The sequence below is a fragment of the Dioscorea cayenensis genome, chromosome 3 (assembly GCF_009730915.1).
Source record: "Dioscorea cayenensis subsp. rotundata cultivar TDr96_F1 chromosome 3, TDr96_F1_v2_PseudoChromosome.rev07_lg8_w22 25.fasta, whole genome shotgun sequence".
Lineage (NCBI taxonomy): Eukaryota > Viridiplantae > Streptophyta > Magnoliopsida > Dioscoreales > Dioscoreaceae > Dioscorea > Dioscorea cayenensis.
Window position 1 is genome coordinate 174,049 of NC_052473.1, and position 16,984 is coordinate 191,032.

The window sequence follows — 16,984 nt, forward strand, 5'->3', positions numbered from 1 at the left end:
ATACGGACAGAATCAATCAACTTAGACCAGTCAGTTCTTCTGGATCGTCTACCAAAAAAGGGAATACCCAGATAAGTAATGGGGAGGCAATCTCTGTTGCAATTGAGAATTCTCGCAGAGGAGGAGAGCGGTTGGAAGCCAAAAATTGGTGGAATATAGGCGCTTTTAGAGAAATTGATTGAAAGACCGGGAGCGACCTTCAAATAGATAAAAGAATTAATTTAATGATTTTTAAGATCTTCATGCCCCACTCGCAGAAAAATGATAAGATCATCGGCATATTGTAGATGATGGATCTTTCGTTTGATTGATCAAGTTGAACTCAATCAAAACCTTGGAATTAATAGCATGGTGAAACATTGCGCTTAGAGTATCATTTGCTAAAAGCAAATAGAAGGGGTGACAAAGGATCGCCTCGCCTTAATCCTCTTTGCGGCGGATAAAACCCCGTCGTGCATCCATTAATGAGGATCCGAGGTTTTTAGCTGATTTTGAGAATTGTGTGTACCCAAGAGATCCAGCGAGTTACCAAAACCTCTAGCTTCGAGAATCTCAAGAAGAAAATTCCAGTCTAAGGAGTCGAAAAGGCTTTTAGCAAAATCCACTTTTAAAAAAAGCAAAGCCAAAAACTCTCCTTTTTTGGAGATTAAAAATCACTTCCTGGGCAACTATAATATTATCTGCAATGCATCTACCCTTAATGATTTTAAGCTTTGATTTAGTAAAGCAAAGAGTTTTTCTTTTTTTTATTGTACAGATGGTTTAGAAATTTATATATATATTTTAAGAGATTAATATTTAATTATTTGATAAAAAATAATATTTGTAATAATTAAAAAAATAGCAAATAAAACTTACCTTGTTATTTTAACTTATTTTTATAGCATAGTGATACTGCCTATGTAAGTAAAATGGATCGCACTAAATAAACCATTCCAATAATTGATAAAGAAATTTAATAATTATTGACCAATTTCTTCTTTTATCCAAGAACAAAAAAATCAATATATTGAAAACTAGTATCAAAAGCACTGCTGTTATAAGACAACAACTAACAACAAGAATAATTTTTAAAAATAAAGAAAAAAATTCTTTTGAACCAATTCCGCTTGGCCATAACTTCTCTCTTCTCCGGCTTTTAAAATTAACTTCTATTTATTTTTATTTTCATGAATAAATGATCTAGAGAAAATAAAAGAAATGATTTTGGGGTGGAATAAGAAACAACAACAGAGTGGTGAGTGGTGAGTTGGAAAAAAAAATATTTTTATTTCATAATAAGCAGAATAAATGTTTATCACCCCCACAATAGATGAATAATAAAATATTTGACTATCATAAAGTGAAAAATTTAATTTTTTTAATAGATAGTTAAAATATAATAAAATTTTTTATACATGTAATTTATCCACTTTATTAAAAAAAAATATAATATATAATAAATTATATAACGATGGTGATATATATAGTGCATTGTAAATCATATAAATTCATTTATGTTTTTTTCTTTTTTCGCAATGCAATAAATTTACATTAATTTTATTAAAAAAAATAGAGCAAACAATCAATCATGAAATTTATTAGTAATGAAGTAAAAAAAAAAATCAAAGAAAAAATACTAGTGATACCGAGGAAACAATCATCCATTCCAATTGGTAATATAGGAAGGATTGAATTAATAAAAATTGTAGACATGAAGAAAAATAGCAAAATAAATAAGTAAATAAAAAGCAAACACCCAAAAATAAATATAAATCCAAATTTTATTCCACCCATTGAGCTACACTTAGCACAAAAGCAGCAACAGCAACAACAAACTCCTTAAACCAAAAAAGAAAAAAAGAAAAGAAAAAAAAACAACAACAACAACAAACTACAAAGACCAAACACTATTATGCATCTACATAACTAAGAACATGAAAAACACTAAACAAAAACACCAACATTAACACCACATTAAACCTTATTACCCTTCTCCTCCTCCTCCTCCTCCTCTTCTTCCTCTTCTTCTTCTTCTTCTTCTTCTCCATAACCATCATCAAGCTTGATACCTTTATACCACTTAGCACAAACCAAGAAAATCAAGAAGTCCAATGATGTCAAAGCAGCAAGGAGAAAGAAGAACCTATCAAGATGGCCGGAATTCAAGTTTCCGGGGATCCACCCGGGCCTTTTATCATCTTTAGTAGTAACAGTCATAACTATGGTAACCAGCATAATGCTCACATAATTTCCAAGAGATATAGAAGCCATGCAAAGTGAGCTTCCGAAGCTCTTCACGCCGTCCGGCGCCTGCCCGTTGAAGAACTCCAGCTGCCCGACGTACATAAACACTTCCGACGCACCGATAAGTGCATATTGAGGTATTTGCCATAAGATACTCATTGAGCTCGGTTCATTAACTGAGTTCTTGCTTACCATCTTCAACCTTTGAAGCTCTACAATGCCGGCGGACACCATTGCTAGCATTCCGATCACTAGACCGACACCCATGCGTTGAAGCTCAGTGAGTCCTTCAGGGTTCTTGGAAAACTTCCCGGATAACGGGATGAGGAAATGTCGGTAGATTGTGATGAAGCTGAGGACACTGATGATGTCAAAGACGGACATGCTCGCCGCGGGGATGTGAAAACCTTTGATGTTTGTGTTCATGGCAGCGCCTTGTTCGACAAAGAGTGAAGCCATTTGAGTGAACACTACTGAGTAGATGATAGTGCATAACCATATCGGCATCATCTTCAGCACACACTTCACTTCTTCGACTTGTGTCACTGTGCATAATCTCCATGATTGATCCTTATTCCTATCTTCTTCTTCTTCGGTCATCGTTGCAGCCTTGTCGAGAAATCTAATCATATATAATGATCAAGTGTCAATGGAGAAAATTTGTAATTTAATCTAAACGTACATGAATAAAAAACAAAAGGCTTGATAGGAATGAAGCAATTGAAATTTTCAAACACTAAAAGAATAGAATTAGATTTTGTGTTTTGTGAATGATTGAAGGAATTGCCTGAAATCATTGCTGTGAAGGATCTTCCTAGTGCCGGCAATGGCAGACACTCTGCCGTGAACTTCATACAACAACTTTGGGATCAGAAGGGGACCTTGACATGGAACTTATGAATAGCGGCGACAAAGACTTGAGCGATACGAGTCAAGGGATTGCCAGACGGTTTGAAATACCGATAACCGGGACTTCCGACAAGGAATAGAATCAATGCAAGAGCAGCAGCAGCAGTTGAAACCCAAAAGCCCATGACCCATTTCCCTGAATCTTCATAGTAAACCAGGATAGTGTTGGAGAAGAGTGATCCTGCATTGAGAGCTAAGTAAAAGTAACTGAAGAATGCCACCTTTGAATGGCTTTCCTTTGGATCCATTTCATCAAATTGGTCTGATCCAAATGTTGCAATTGATGGTTGATATCCTCCATTTCCAAATGCTATCATATATGTTGATAGATAGAACAAGATTGTTCCTATAGTCGATGGAGGATTACATTGTTTCAATGCATAACCACATCCTAATGGCTTCACTAGTAAAAACCAAGATGATAGTGATAGAAGAGTAAGTCCCTGTTTCAAACAACGAAAACATTAATTAAATTGATGATTAATTTCCCCGTCGAAGAGTTCAATTTTGAAGATGATAAATATATACATACATACCATGACAAAGATGAGCTGAAAGATGGCACAAGTGAAGTATCTACCCCAGTAGGAATCACTGAGGAATGCACCAAAGAGTGATAGAATGTAAACTGTGCCTGTCCATTTGCTAACACTGTTTGCTGCCTCTGCATTTTCTTGCTGCATAACTCTTGTCAAGAACAAAACAAGGTTCACTCCGACACCGAAGAAAGCGAGGGTCGATAGCCCGTAGTTCACTGCATTTATATGATCCGATAATTTAATTAAAAGTAAAAAAACAGAGTTGAGATATACATATATATATATATATATGTATATGTATGTACCTAATAAGATAATTGCCGATTTCCACTGGCCGGTTTTTTTCTTGATTGCAGGGTTTCCCTTTCTATCCATAGAACCATCTTCTGTGATTGGAGAAATGAGCTTTTTTTCTTCAATTGCATCATTAATAGCACTCTCTTCTTTAACCTGTATTGATGAACAACAAGATGAAATAAGAAATCGATGTGTTTGTTTGTTTGTTTGTTTGTTCGCGTGTTTATGCTAATAAAATGAATTGAACATACCACCAATGCAACTTCCTTGATCAGCTCTGAGTCAGCCATTAATATCTGAAGAAAAACAGAAACTTTGATCAGAATGGAAAAGAGATATATAGATTACTATCAAGACCAATTAACTTAAATAATTTCTAAAAGAACATTTTCTTGCAAGAATTGTAAGAATCACTCATTAATTGGTCAAAATCAGGCATTAATCTCAAATCATAAGGAAAGACATGTCAACATCAAACCAAATAAGAAATCTTTCTTACTTTTGTATATCTATATGAAAGAAACATCTAACTAAACAAGAAAATCAAGTACTATACCAAAAAAATAAAGCATCAAAACACCTAAAAAAACTAGCATAATAACCAAATACAAAAAAAGCTGAAAAATAAAAAAACAAAGCTAAAGAAAAAGAAAGTTATAAACAAAAAAAAATTAAAGGTTGGCATCATGTAAACATAAAGTATAAAAAAAAAAAAATGGAAAAATTTAAGATAAGATTAGGAATAAAACCTTATTAGGTTGTAGGATCACTGGCAGACTCTGGTGATGGAGAAGAGAGTGAAGTAAGATGAGAATGAACTGAAATGGCTTCAAAAGCCGAATTGGGAGCAATGAAGAAGATGAGTGGATAAGAATACAGCACCCTTGATCTTATAGTCATTTAAGGATGAATTCTACAACGATGAATTGAAGCTAAACACGCTAAGAAACTCAAGTACCACGTTCAACTTTGGGAATGAGAACCAAGTACTTAAATAAAATAAAAAAATAAAAAAACTCTCACAAATATGTTTGTGAATATGAATGAAAATTTACAGTGCTAGTGCTTTGTTGTTTGCTTGGTTGTGTATTTATTGTGAATGGCGTTGGAGTGAAAGGGAGATGAAGAAAGGAGAGAGAGAAGAGTCACAGGAGATTGATGAGAGTTTTGGTGATGGTTCAAAGAGAGATGGAGAAGAAGAAGGAGGGGAGAGAGAGGTGTATACGTGGCTTGATGTGAGGGCTTGCAAGTTGGAACCTTAACTAACTTTTAAGATGTGAGTTCCCGGGATTAATGAGAGGTTTGACCAAATCTTTTTATGTCTATCTCTTTCTAATTAATTTGTTATTATTATATTGTAAATTTTGTCCTTTTGTATTTATTTCAAATTTATGATGGTTAGGAAATTAGTGTTCATTTGTTTGTATGTGTGTGTATGTCAGTATGTGTGATTTTGAAACTTTTAAGGGGATGAAATTACTCAATTAGTGAATTTTTAAATGGTGATTTTAGGGGGGAAATTTTGGTGGTTCCAATGGAATAGCTGGCATTTTGGATCCCAAAATTGTGCCTTGAAATGTGTGAAAGTATCAGAAAAACAACAATAGAATAATTTAATTCAGGTACATATATTTCAGTTGAATGTCAAATTTCATACAACTAATATAGGCAACAATTGGGCAAAACCCACCTGAAATGTCCCAGTTTAGGGACCAACTAATAAAAATCAGGAATCCATTGAGATGAGACAAAGACATATCAATTTCTCAAGTACTTTAAATTAAAGGCACAAAAAAAAAGAAAAAAGTCAACAGAAATAGCTGTATCACATCACAGATTCACACATGACAATAATTAGTAAGCAATTGGGAACTTGCTTATCTATGAACCACACTTCTAAGACATGGAAGACAAATGGTCACAATAATCTTGTGAAAGTTTGTTGGCAATCACAATTGCAATAATATTTAAAAAAGACAGGACCTACTTAGCGTACATAAATAAACTTTTAAAGGATTCTACACCACAAAATGAGTATGTACACCTGGGGAAAAAATCTACCAACTAATATGGATGAAAATTCAATCAACGGCCGACGCAGAGGCGTCTACGGGTTACCCGTGCTGACCCTTTGTCGGGTGTATCATCAACTACTGATTGCTCTTGTATCACCAAACCACGGTTTCGGGTCAGTTTTCTAATTGGTGTTGTGGGTGGTGCTGATGACTGTGGCTCATCAAGAAATGGCTCTTCAGTTTGTGATGGTGCTGGCACTGGCACACCTGGATTTATCCTGTGAGGCATCAACTCCTCCCCTGATGCAACATTGGACACCATCATCTGCAGACAGACATAAAAGAAAAGAAAAAGTGAACTTAAAAGTTGTTTTCAGTTCCTGAGCTTTTCTTCTATCTGTCTAGAATCAATTGTTTTCCATGAGAAGGGCATTCATGACAACATTCATCTTATAGATGTTATACATTCAATGCTTGTAGCAAGATTCTTAAAAGAGTCTTCCTTTCTTAGGTTTTACTTAAAATTGTCATGCCATGATTTGCTAACTAAGTGTAATCCCCCAGAAGCAATAATTCATTCAAGATCCACACAGAATACAAGGGAAAGAAGATGGAGTTTCTGAAAAGCATGCATACCTTCCAATCTTTGAAATCAAATCTTAAAACAAAGTGGTGATAAGAGACGTCCCCTGATGTCACTGCAGTAGCAGCAGGAGCATTCTTTGGTGCTGACAAACAAATATACAGCTGTATTAAATATCAACTTAAAAAAGAAACTGGATATAACACATTCACACACATATGTAGAAACCAAACTTTCAAAACCAAGAAAACTTACATACTAAATGATGCCCTTGGTTGTTCACAGAAATTTGAGCTCTCCCATCTTTCACAAGAAATGAGAGTGCAAAGAAGTTCTCCACAGTTTGAGCAAAAGAATATCTATTCAGCACCAGGTTCTCGAGTCTTGCTATCTTATTCTTTCTCAAGATATTAAACATGGTTGACATGTTCTTATCGGTATCAGTTTTCCCCTCCATCTCAGAACTGTCCAGCTGCCCAAAACCAAAGGACAAGTGAGAGCTAAACTACAATCTAAAATAACATGCTTCTATCTAAGCATCCTTGAACAAAGGGTCCTGCGTAACAACTAGATCATAAAAATTGCTGCATTTCAATGATATTATACCAAGACATTTTATGCACAGGAAACTAATGTGATAATAGTTACAGAAAGACACAAAACTTGGAATTTGAACTTTTATCAAATGCCAGAAGAACACATTAGATTTGAAGCAAAGCCTCTATGCTGCATTTGGTTCAAAAGCACAAGCCGCAGTACACAAGGTCTAGAACATCTTAATAAAGAAATAGTTGCTGTAAACTACAGCATGGAGCTGGCAATATAACCAGATGAAAACTAATGATATCCTCGCACTCTATGAAGAGCAGAAGCAAAAGAACAATCACTTGCTGTTTTTTTTTGGCTGCATTATTTATCTAGATTTCACTCACACAAAAAGGTGTAAATACAACTTGTTGAAAAAGGACATCCATAATAAAATTGTGGCCACCATTTTCGACCCAATGCTATGGCTATAGATACTTCTATTTTCAATATAAATATTGCAGAGTGAAAATAGAGGAAAATAAATACAATGTGATACCTCTTCAGGACGTGCACTTTCAGTTGGTTTTGTCTTCTTTCTGTGAACAGAAACCTTTCTAAGCTTCATCTCAGTGTCCATTGGACCAATCCTATATAATAAGAAAATAATGACCATTAAAGGCCGTTTCACAAAACTATCTTTGTTCATCAAAACCAGGGACAAACAAAGAAGCAACAGAATTATAAGAGATTCACAGAAAGGCATGGTTGGATAGAGAAATTTGTACATTGTACAGCATCCAGGGGCCATTCTGAGAACATCAGAAATTGAAAGGCCAACATCAGCCCACGAAATTGTGTTAAGGCTTGCATCCCCACCATGTTGTCCATAATTTCTCAATAAAGCAGTTACAAAATTCGATGGGGTCAGTCCATCATTAATTTGGGACTTCACTGATGTCACCAAAGTGTTTGCAATGTCCAATAGGGCCTCTGCATCAGCCACTTGTTCCCTAGGCTTCTGGACTGAAAACATAACATATGGATCATACAAAGAAAAAATTCCAGCTCTGGAAGACTAGCAAGTATTGAATCACAAAAAACAACTCATACAAATGATCAGGCAAAGTATCAAAAATGAAGATAGCTAAACAAGGCTCAAATTATAGGATTCCTGCATGTTATATGCATAGGAAATATTTGAACATATTGAGACAATAATCATCACTAAACAATCATTGAGGAGAAAAGATATATTCAGAGAGACTATAATAGAAAAGCAATACCAAACTAAGTCTACGTTGAAAGAGATGAAGACAACTCAAACTGCTTCAACCAATCATACCAGATAAATAAAAATCACCAATAATTGAACACACACACACACACCAAGAGCAACTTCCACATGATGTCTACAATGAAGCACTGAACAATGCCAACCACAAGAAAAACATGATAAAAAAAGTGAAACTAGCAGACAAACAAAACAAATGTTATAAAATTTCAACAAAAAAATTACGCAACAGAGGACTTTATCATGTACATTACTAGTTTTAAATTTAAAGACTAATAATGTTTTAAACTAGTAATATTTCACTACAATTAGCAACACGAAGAACATGAAATCAACCAACAAGTTATATTGCTCACAATATAAGATACACACAAATAAATATGAGAGAGAAACTTTTTACCAAGCTGATGCAAGCTCTCAACTTCGGAGATGATGGTCCGAAACTTCTCAGAATCCTCGCTACTAATCCCATCCCGTTCATCTGCAAAAACAAACAAAAAAATTCCAACATAAAACCAAATGAGCATGAAAATTCTCAATAACGACACAAAAATCAGAAGATGGGACCAAGTCCATACCACTGATCAGGTTCTTCACAGCAAGGTACCTCGATCTCAAAGCCCGCCTCTCCGTCGTCCCATGCCGGTTCTCCCTCGCCTCTCCTTCCACAACCTCCGCTTCCTCCTCTCGGTTCTCCCTTTCCCTCTTCACTGCCCTCACCATCCCTCCACAGCCAATAAAACTCTAACTCCGGCAATTCTCGGTGAAATCGAAGAGAAAAACCTAGAATTTCGAGCAATTCACAAACCCTAACCCTAATCCTAGATCCCAGACCAGCGGATTGAGAGCGAGGAGGAGGGAGAGATGTAGAGATTTTGAAAGCTCAGTGATTTGGGGATAAAAAAGTTCGAATTTTTAGAGGATTTTTGATTTCCCGCGCGATCTTCTTCCCTGAAATAATTTCGTGAAAAAAAAAACATATAAATTAGAAACCGAGAAACCCGCGAGGACGATGAAACCAAGCCAACATCGAGGGAGGAAAAACGTGGCAGAATTCTATTGGATACCTATCGTGTTTGCTGTTTTACGAACAACATATGAAACTCGAGTGAGATGCTACTATACCCGGACAGAGGTTTAGATAATGCTTTGCCAGCTATCCATCGATTCCATCCATCATTGGTTGTTTGAATGAACGGCTGATTCTTTGCCACGTATGCGAATTCATGAATATTCGATGGGTATAGTTTAGTCGCGCGGATCATTATACAGCAGCTGTAAAGACAAAACTGTCCCTTGAGAGATATAGAAACAAAGTAATGAAACAAGGGTGGTATTGTTGTAATTATAAGGAACATTGACGGCTATTGGGCTCCCTCCCAGTGGAAATCTCCCATTCCCCCAAATCCCGCGCCCCTAATTCCCAATTTCAAAACCCTAGCCTTTGCTTTTCTTCTACTCATTGTCATCCATGGCGATCTAGGGTTTGATTGAGAGATTGGAGTCTCGATCCATCAGCCATGAAGGCGTCTCTCAAGTTTCGAGAGGATCAGAAGCCCTTGGTGCGTGCTAAGATCCCGATCAGCATCTTCGGCCTGCCTTTCCTCTCTGGTTTCTCTGCTGGCGATACTCGTGAGCTCCGGCTTGACCTCGCTACCGCCTTTGATTCCGGTCCATCTCTCCGCGCTTCTTATCGTCCCAATGATCCGTCGAACCCCTTCACTCTCTCTCTCCGCACTGGCGTCGGCGCCCGAGGATCCCCCACCGCTGCCCCCATGACAATCACCGCCGAATTCAACCTTCTCTCCCGCTCTAGCTCCAGCTCCCTCCCTTCTTTCTCCATCCTCTTCAAACCCCGTCTCGGCGACTTCTCCCTCAAAAAATGCATCGATTCAACGACCATATCACGGCCGATCAAATCCACCGTTGATAAAGCCGATGATTCCGATCACGATGGTACTCCGAGGAAGGGGATGCTGGGCATGATCTCCGGGACTGAGGTGGCCGCAAGCAGCATGATGCCGCTGCGCGGTAGCGCAGCGGTGAGGTTTCGATGGGGGTTAAAATTACCGGCGGAGCTCCAGACCGCGTTCAGCGATAGGGATCGGACGGCAGGGATCCCCTTCGCCCGGATCCCCCTGCTCGTGATGAGCAAGATCTCCATCGAACACGTGGCGACCGATACGAAGGTGAAGAAGACGAAGGCTGAGGAGCCGGATGACGTGGCCAAAGGGAGTGGTGACGTGGCTCAGACGTGTTCGCTGATTCGGCGTCAGCTAGAGGCTTTGCGGGCGGAGAACGGGGCGATGTCGAATGCCCTGGAGGAGATCAGGAAAGAGGTGGGCGTTGCTGACGTGGCCAAGAGGGAGATGTGTGTTGCTGACGTGGCCAAGAGGGAGACACGTGGCGCGCCCCCAATGCCTTCTCCGGAGGAGCTCACTCAAGAGCTGGCCAAGGCTTTGAAGAAATAGTCTCAAGCTTTGTATTAATAATTACTCTAATAAATAATATATATATATATGTTTGTTTGTCAGGAATGTATTATTATGTATGCGTTATATTAGATTGGATGGTGGTAATAATATTAATAGTAGTGTGTTTCTAGATAATTAAAAATTTATTATTTATTTATTTTTTTATTTTTTAATGGTGATAATATGGTATAGGTAAGGTCTAAGTCAATGATTCCAAAATGGTTATTATTATTAATCTTTATTCTCGCACGCACTTTAGAAACTAATATAAATATAAATATGGTGTAATAAGACTGATGTAATTAGAGAATCAAATTCAAGGGGCTGCTAAACTCCAATAGAATGTTATTACCACAACACATGAGAAATTTCAAAATATAAATATAATCTTAAAAAATTAAGACAAACAAGTAAATTTCCCATATTATTATTATTATTATTATTATTATTATCAACTATCAAGTGTATTAAAAAAATTCTATTTTATTTAGTAATTCCACGTGTCACACCAAGACTTGTCGAGGAGAACTCTAGCTGTTCTCCACGTCAAAGAGCCTTATCAAAAACAACGGACGGTTCAGATCACTCCTTGAGAACCAATCAAATGAGCCCATTCGATGCCTTTCACCGACGAAAAAAAGGGAAGCCCAACCAGCATAATCTAGTAATTCCATCCAAACCCCATCGTTACACTTAACCCTCGACACCACCTTAACCTAAACCTTCATCCCCGAAAACCAAAAGCCATCTCTCCGAACAACACAACCACGTAAGCAGCCCACGTTAAAGAAACCACTCCCTAGGAACACCGCACCCATTCAAAATCCTCTGGCCTACTATCTATCGTGTCAAAAATCGAGAAAACAAGAGGGGTATGATGGTAAAAACAAGTCCCTTGCGTGCCAATTCTCAAGCCCATATAAACCAGAGACCCAACACATAAGAGATTCAAAGCTAAGATAAATGAAGCAATATAAAGAAAAAGGAAGCGATTGATAATAATAATAATAATAATAATAATAATAATAAAGACACGAAAACAAACCCTAGAGATGGAGAAGAGATAGAGAGACAAACGAGACCTCGATGGCGATGGCGAGGAGATGAGCGGCGGCGTCGATGGCGAGATCGGGGGATCCGGATGAAGGGGAGGGAGAGATCTGGGGAACCTGGGAGGAGCTTCTTCTCGCCTCGGCTGTTAGCCGCCACGGCACCCGTCGTTGGGACTCCGTCGCCATGGAGGTGCAGTCTCGAATCCCTACCTCCTCTGCTCATCTTCTCACCCCTCTCCGCTGCAGCCAGCGTTTCCATCTCCTCCAGAACCGGTTCTCCACCACCGCCGTCGCCATCGCCGATGGTGAGCCGGATGATGAGCCGTTGCCTGATATCCCCCTGGCTCGATGAGCTACGAAAACTCAGGGTCGCTGAACTCCGCCGGGAGGTTGAGCGATCGGACCTTTCGATCAGGTATTTATTTACATAGATATATTATTGTCTTTATTTTTATTTTTTATTTTTGTATTTGTTTTTGTAGCCGTGTGATGAGGATCTAATGGTTGTGAAGTTTTCATTGTATAAGATCTTGGAATAAAATAATAATATTATTTAAACAAAAAAAATTGAAAATTAAATTATTTTTTATTTTTTAGGAATTTGCAAATAAAGGTGGAAAGGCTGAAAGGCGAACGCGAGAGGATTGCCGGAGAAGCGGATCTGAAATCGGGGGAGGGGAGGAAGGGATCGGCTGGATCTACACCGGAGACGCTTGCGGGGGACCGGATCTCCGGCCGATCATGCAAGGAATCTAACTCGACGGATCCCAAGGAGGACGGGAGGAAACCCGGTGAAGACGCCAAGAACGCCAAGGATACTGCCGGAGATGGTAAGAGGAAAACGGATCCGGTTGCCGGAGAGCGATCCGATGATCGGAGCTCCGCCGCGGGTGATCCCGACCCGGCCGATCCGCGCGAGTCAGCGGCTGAGTCGAAGGGCGGTGAAACGGAGGAGAGGGAGAGGGATGGGGATGGGGAGAAGGAGAGCAGCGAGGTGCAGAGCTCGGCCAGCTTGACAAGGCGGCGGCGTATGAGAAGGCGGAGGAAGGGGCCGTCGGTGAGCAGCGGCGCCGCTGACGAGCCGGAGACCGACGTGGTTACCCCTCATGCTGCCAGCGTGCCCTTCACGGCATCACAGCCGTTGGTTTCGTTCCTGGAGATCATCCGATCAAGCAACCCGGGCTCCGTCTTTGCGCGGCGAATGGATAGCCAGGTAACTCCCGAGTTCTCGCGTGTTTTTCTCGTGAACCCCGTAGTACGTACTGAACCATAGTTACGCGATAAATGCGAAATATATCGATAAATTGAATCAAGATCTCACGACTTGCGGTCGAAGCCGGCCGCGAGTTGAGGGAGAACTCTAATTGACGGTTTTCGGATAAGAAAAACCAAATGAGCACATCTCACGGGAATCTCACAGCCGTTGGATTCGTTCCGCACTAATCTTCACGGAAAACGTGGCATTTCCTGGATTCCAATCTAACCGGAGGGGAATCTTTGAGACGGGAAACGGGAAAAGGGAAAAGGGAATTCGATCATTTGGCGAGTAGCTGTGCCCCCATGGCGGATGCAAGCTTCGTGTTTGTTGTCTAATAACATGTTGCCACGTGGAAATTCAAATTATTTATATTTTATGGTTTTTTAGTTAATTATTAACTTGTTCTTGCGGTACAGCAGAACAAACTTCCACCTGAAAACACACGTAGCAAGCTCTGCGTTGTTTGCAATCCACCGCGCTGACGTTGGAACATGCGCGCGCCAAGGGTCCGTAATTTTACGTGCCTTTTTAATTTCCTTTATTTTTTTTTTTCAGAAAACCGCGAAATACAAGAGCTTGATCAGGCGCCACGTGGATTTGGAGATGGTTACGAGGAGGATCGAGCGGTCTGGAAGTGCGTACACGAGCTCGGAGTTCTTCCGCGACCTCCTGCTTCTCTGCAACAACGCCATTGTTTTCTTTGCAAAAAGCTCCGACGAGGCAATCGCAGCCGTTCATCTCCGCGACCTGATCTCAAAGGAGATGACGGCTGCTGGCAAACAGAAGCCAGCCCAAACACCACCGCCGCCGCCACCACTGAGTTCAACCCCCGCCTGCGGCGACGGCGCCACCTCCCCAGCCGGCGAAGCTTAAAGAGGATCCGGATCTTCCTCGCTCTTTGCTAGAGAAATCCACATCCGCTGCCCCGTTGATCACATGCCGTAAACGGAGCTCCATCTCAGCTAAGAAAGCGGATCCGGAACGGAAGGAGGAGAAACCAGAGCCGGATCGAAAGGAGCGAGATGTTGAGGATCCGATCCACAAGAAGAAGACCAAGGAACGATCTTCGTTTCCTCCCTCTAGTGGCTTCAGGACCAACAAGATGCGAGCTCTTCCCAAAAACTCTAATCCCGATCCCGCCTCAAATCTCAATGCCCAGGTGGCGGAGACGGCGGAGGCCGATTCCACTCCCAAAGTAGAGAAGAAGAACACGCCGAATGATGGCTCGTCCGCGTCCCTGAGCAAGAAGCGGAGCGCCACTAGCTTCTTGAACCGTATGAAGAGAAGTTCCCCATCGAATGGTACACTTCTAGAATCTCTGAAGAGCTCCGGCGCCGCCTCCAGCAGCGGTGGAAAAGCAACAGATCAGAAGAAGTCCGGAAAAGGGGAATCTCGCAAGGAGCGAAGCTCCAAGTCGGGCGCTACCACAAAGCAGACGCCGGAACCGAGTGCTCCGACGAAGAGGAGTGTTGGAAGGCCACCGAAACGCGGGGCTGCGCCACCGTCGAAGCGGGCTAGGGAGGAGGCAGAGGGATCAAAGCCGACGCCGCCGGCGAGGAAGAGAGGGAGGCGATGATGATACGATGAGTGTGAGTGGCATTCTCTGTAAATCGTGTACCTTTGCTAGGGCTTAGTTGTAACCAAAAAAAAAAAAAACCTTGTAATTTTTATTTTTATTTGTTTTTTATTTTGGCTTAACGGGTTGACGGGTTAACGGGTTTCTTAAAACAGAAGTCAGGAGTCAAGTCAGTGGTGTTTGGTAGGTTTGTCGCACACTAGGAACCAAAATAGTTAGCTTATTTCAAAGGATGGAGCTTCTGCGCACTTTAAAATTTTCATTATTATTATTATTATTATTATGATTATTTGGGGGTTAATTTGTTTGTTTGTTTTATAAATAGAAAGTGGAGAGATTTGAACTTTGTTAACAAGTCATTGTCAGTAGTGATGAGTCATTGCATCGAAAACACACAAAAGTGAGGTTAGGCTTGTTTTATTGGTGATTTTTGGGAACATACCGGAAATCTAATTAAAAGAAGGCTTAAAGCCTTAAACAATGAAACAAAGAACCTTTTGTTTGATTATTAATTATTTTTTATATTCTATAAACTTTTTTTTTCCTAATGTCTTTATATGCTTTTTATGGAATTGTGACCTCTTCTTTTGTTTTGCGTGTTTGGGTTTTCTATCGGCAGCATAATTAATTATATTTTAAAGTTTTTAAATAATTTTATGTTCACTTTGTACAATTAAAATAGAAAATAATTATCCTTGACAAATACCAACGTTTTTTTTTTTACAAGCCAAAAAAAAAAACTTTATTAAGCACAAAACATCTCAAAACAAACAAAAATTACAAACCAACGTCACCGGTCCATATCTCTAACATTTAGAATTGGGTCCACAATTGCTTGAACTAATAGAACAAGCATAACTTTTCTTACAACACACAAGACTGGAGACAATGAGAATAATACAGAAATAAACCTAACTACCATAAGATGAAACTCATTTACACCCACCTGTTATATAAAACCCTATCATTCTATTTCGAAAGCTGAACACTGTACTTCAAAAACACAATTTCCTTGATCTGTTTATACACATCCTCCTCTCTAAATTTTTGGTGCTGAGTTGTTCTTCTCATCTTAGCTAATAAAGTTTTGCCCATAGCCTTCCTTTGGAACCAATTGATCTCCCTTCTCCAATTAAGGTACTTCCGCTTCACATTAAGAGCTTATAAAACCCTCATCCATACAAAATTTGAAAACTAACGATAAAAAAACAAGTGGGATATTTCCTCCACTCCTTTTAGTGCATAAAACGCAAATAGAAGAGTCAAGTGCACCCCATTTTAGCAACTTATCCCTAGTCATTAACCGATTATGCAAGACAAGCCAAAATATAAAAGAATGCTTGGGAACAGAATCAGCTGACCATACCAATTTAGCCCAAGGAACCTTCTGATCATCTTGCAACAAATACTTGAAGGTGCTGGCCAGGCTAAATGTTCTTTTCTTATCATGCTTCCATATATACAATCCATTTTCCCTTCGTCAATATAGAAGTTAGTAGCAATGTAATTTCACACCCTGCATAAATCCTCATTAAGCGGCAAAAAAAATTTTTATTTAACATGCTTTCATAGATCACTAACCATAGCAGACTTGTGCACAATACAATTTTTAATAGATATTTTAAGAAAATTCTCAATCAAAGACGGACCATTGCACCATAGATCAAACCAAAATGATAAATACCAACACTTATCAAGTATATTACATTAGGTTGTAGAATATCTTAAAATAAATATTTCATGCACTAAAATCTCTTATTTATCTGTTTGTGTAATTTATGCAATTTAAAATGTTAGCAAGACTTGTCTAATAAGTAATAAATGATAGTTTGATATTGACATAAAAAAATAATGTCCCACAAAATGTTATTGTCAGACAAGACGAGTAATTAACCATTGACAAGACTCAATTAAAATCACATGCATTGTAGGTGTAATAAAACTTGACTTATTGATTATTTTCTTGATGATATGAATATGAATAATTGTTTTTGTGTAAAATCATGATAAGATATTATTTTTATTTTTCTATAAAAAGAATATATAAATTATGTTAGTTATTATTAAAACAAATTTTTATAAAACCCAAAAAATAAAAATGTCTATTATGTTGGTTTTTACTCTTTGCCGCATAAAGAAGAGAATCCACCCAACTATCATCATCACATATGATGGTAAACTTCACCATAAAATTTTAAAAATAAAATAAAAAAAAATTCTAAAATAACAATAGATA

The 16,984-nt window shown here is 39.0% G+C and overlaps 4 protein-coding genes across 7 annotated transcripts; 2 read left to right on the top strand and 2 right to left on the bottom strand.

The window, feature by feature from the left end:
• Positions 1 to 1,745: 1,745 nt before the first annotated feature.
• On the bottom strand, positions 1,746 to 4,952 carry LOC120283418 (protein NRT1/ PTR FAMILY 7.2-like). The gene is given in 7 exon segments (XM_039290103.1): positions 1,746 to 2,848; positions 3,014 to 3,096; positions 3,099 to 3,578; positions 3,672 to 3,889; positions 3,980 to 4,124; positions 4,223 to 4,267; positions 4,721 to 4,952. Coding segments are annotated over 6 exon segments (1,857 nt in total). The 5' UTR covers positions 4,262 to 4,267; positions 4,721 to 4,952; the 3' UTR covers positions 1,746 to 1,956.
• Positions 4,953 to 5,886: 934 nt separating this feature from the next.
• On the bottom strand, positions 5,887 to 12,065 carry LOC120283025 (non-structural maintenance of chromosomes element 4 homolog A-like). 4 transcript variants are annotated; one of them, XM_039289866.1, is made up of 9 exons: positions 11,945 to 12,065; positions 9,514 to 9,663; positions 8,967 to 9,339; positions 8,789 to 8,869; positions 7,883 to 8,120; positions 7,654 to 7,744; positions 6,825 to 7,041; positions 6,623 to 6,714; positions 5,887 to 6,311 (listed from the first exon to the last, which is right to left on the bottom strand). In XM_039289866.1, the coding sequence occupies exons 3-9, from the start codon at positions 9,109 to 9,111 to the stop codon at positions 6,057 to 6,059; spliced, it is 1,119 nt and encodes a 372-aa protein (XP_039145800.1). In that variant the 5' UTR covers positions 9,112 to 9,339; positions 9,514 to 9,663; positions 11,945 to 12,065; the 3' UTR covers positions 5,887 to 6,056. The 4 variants fall into 4 exon arrangements, with proteins under 4 accessions (XP_039145800.1, XP_039145809.1, XP_039145784.1 ...); XM_039289875.1 differs by lacking the exon at positions 9,514 to 9,663 and having other exon boundaries at positions 11,945 to 12,028; XM_039289850.1 differs by lacking the exon at positions 11,945 to 12,065 and having other exon boundaries at positions 9,514 to 9,753.
• Positions 9,847 to 10,991, top strand: LOC120283048. The gene has a single exon (XM_039289881.1). It carries the CDS (start codon positions 9,909 to 9,911, stop codon positions 10,857 to 10,859), a length of 951 nt encoding a protein of 316 aa, XP_039145815.1. The 5' UTR covers positions 9,847 to 9,908; the 3' UTR covers positions 10,860 to 10,991.
• LOC120283064 (serine/arginine repetitive matrix protein 1-like) lies at positions 11,752 to 15,037 on the top strand. Its single transcript, XM_039289882.1, is given in 5 exon segments — positions 11,752 to 12,229; positions 12,231 to 12,329; positions 12,512 to 13,127; positions 13,728 to 13,947; positions 13,994 to 15,037. Coding segments are annotated over 5 exon segments (1,938 nt in total). The 5' UTR covers positions 11,752 to 11,981; the 3' UTR covers positions 14,749 to 15,037.
• The last annotated feature ends 1,947 nt before the right edge of the window (positions 15,038 to 16,984 follow it).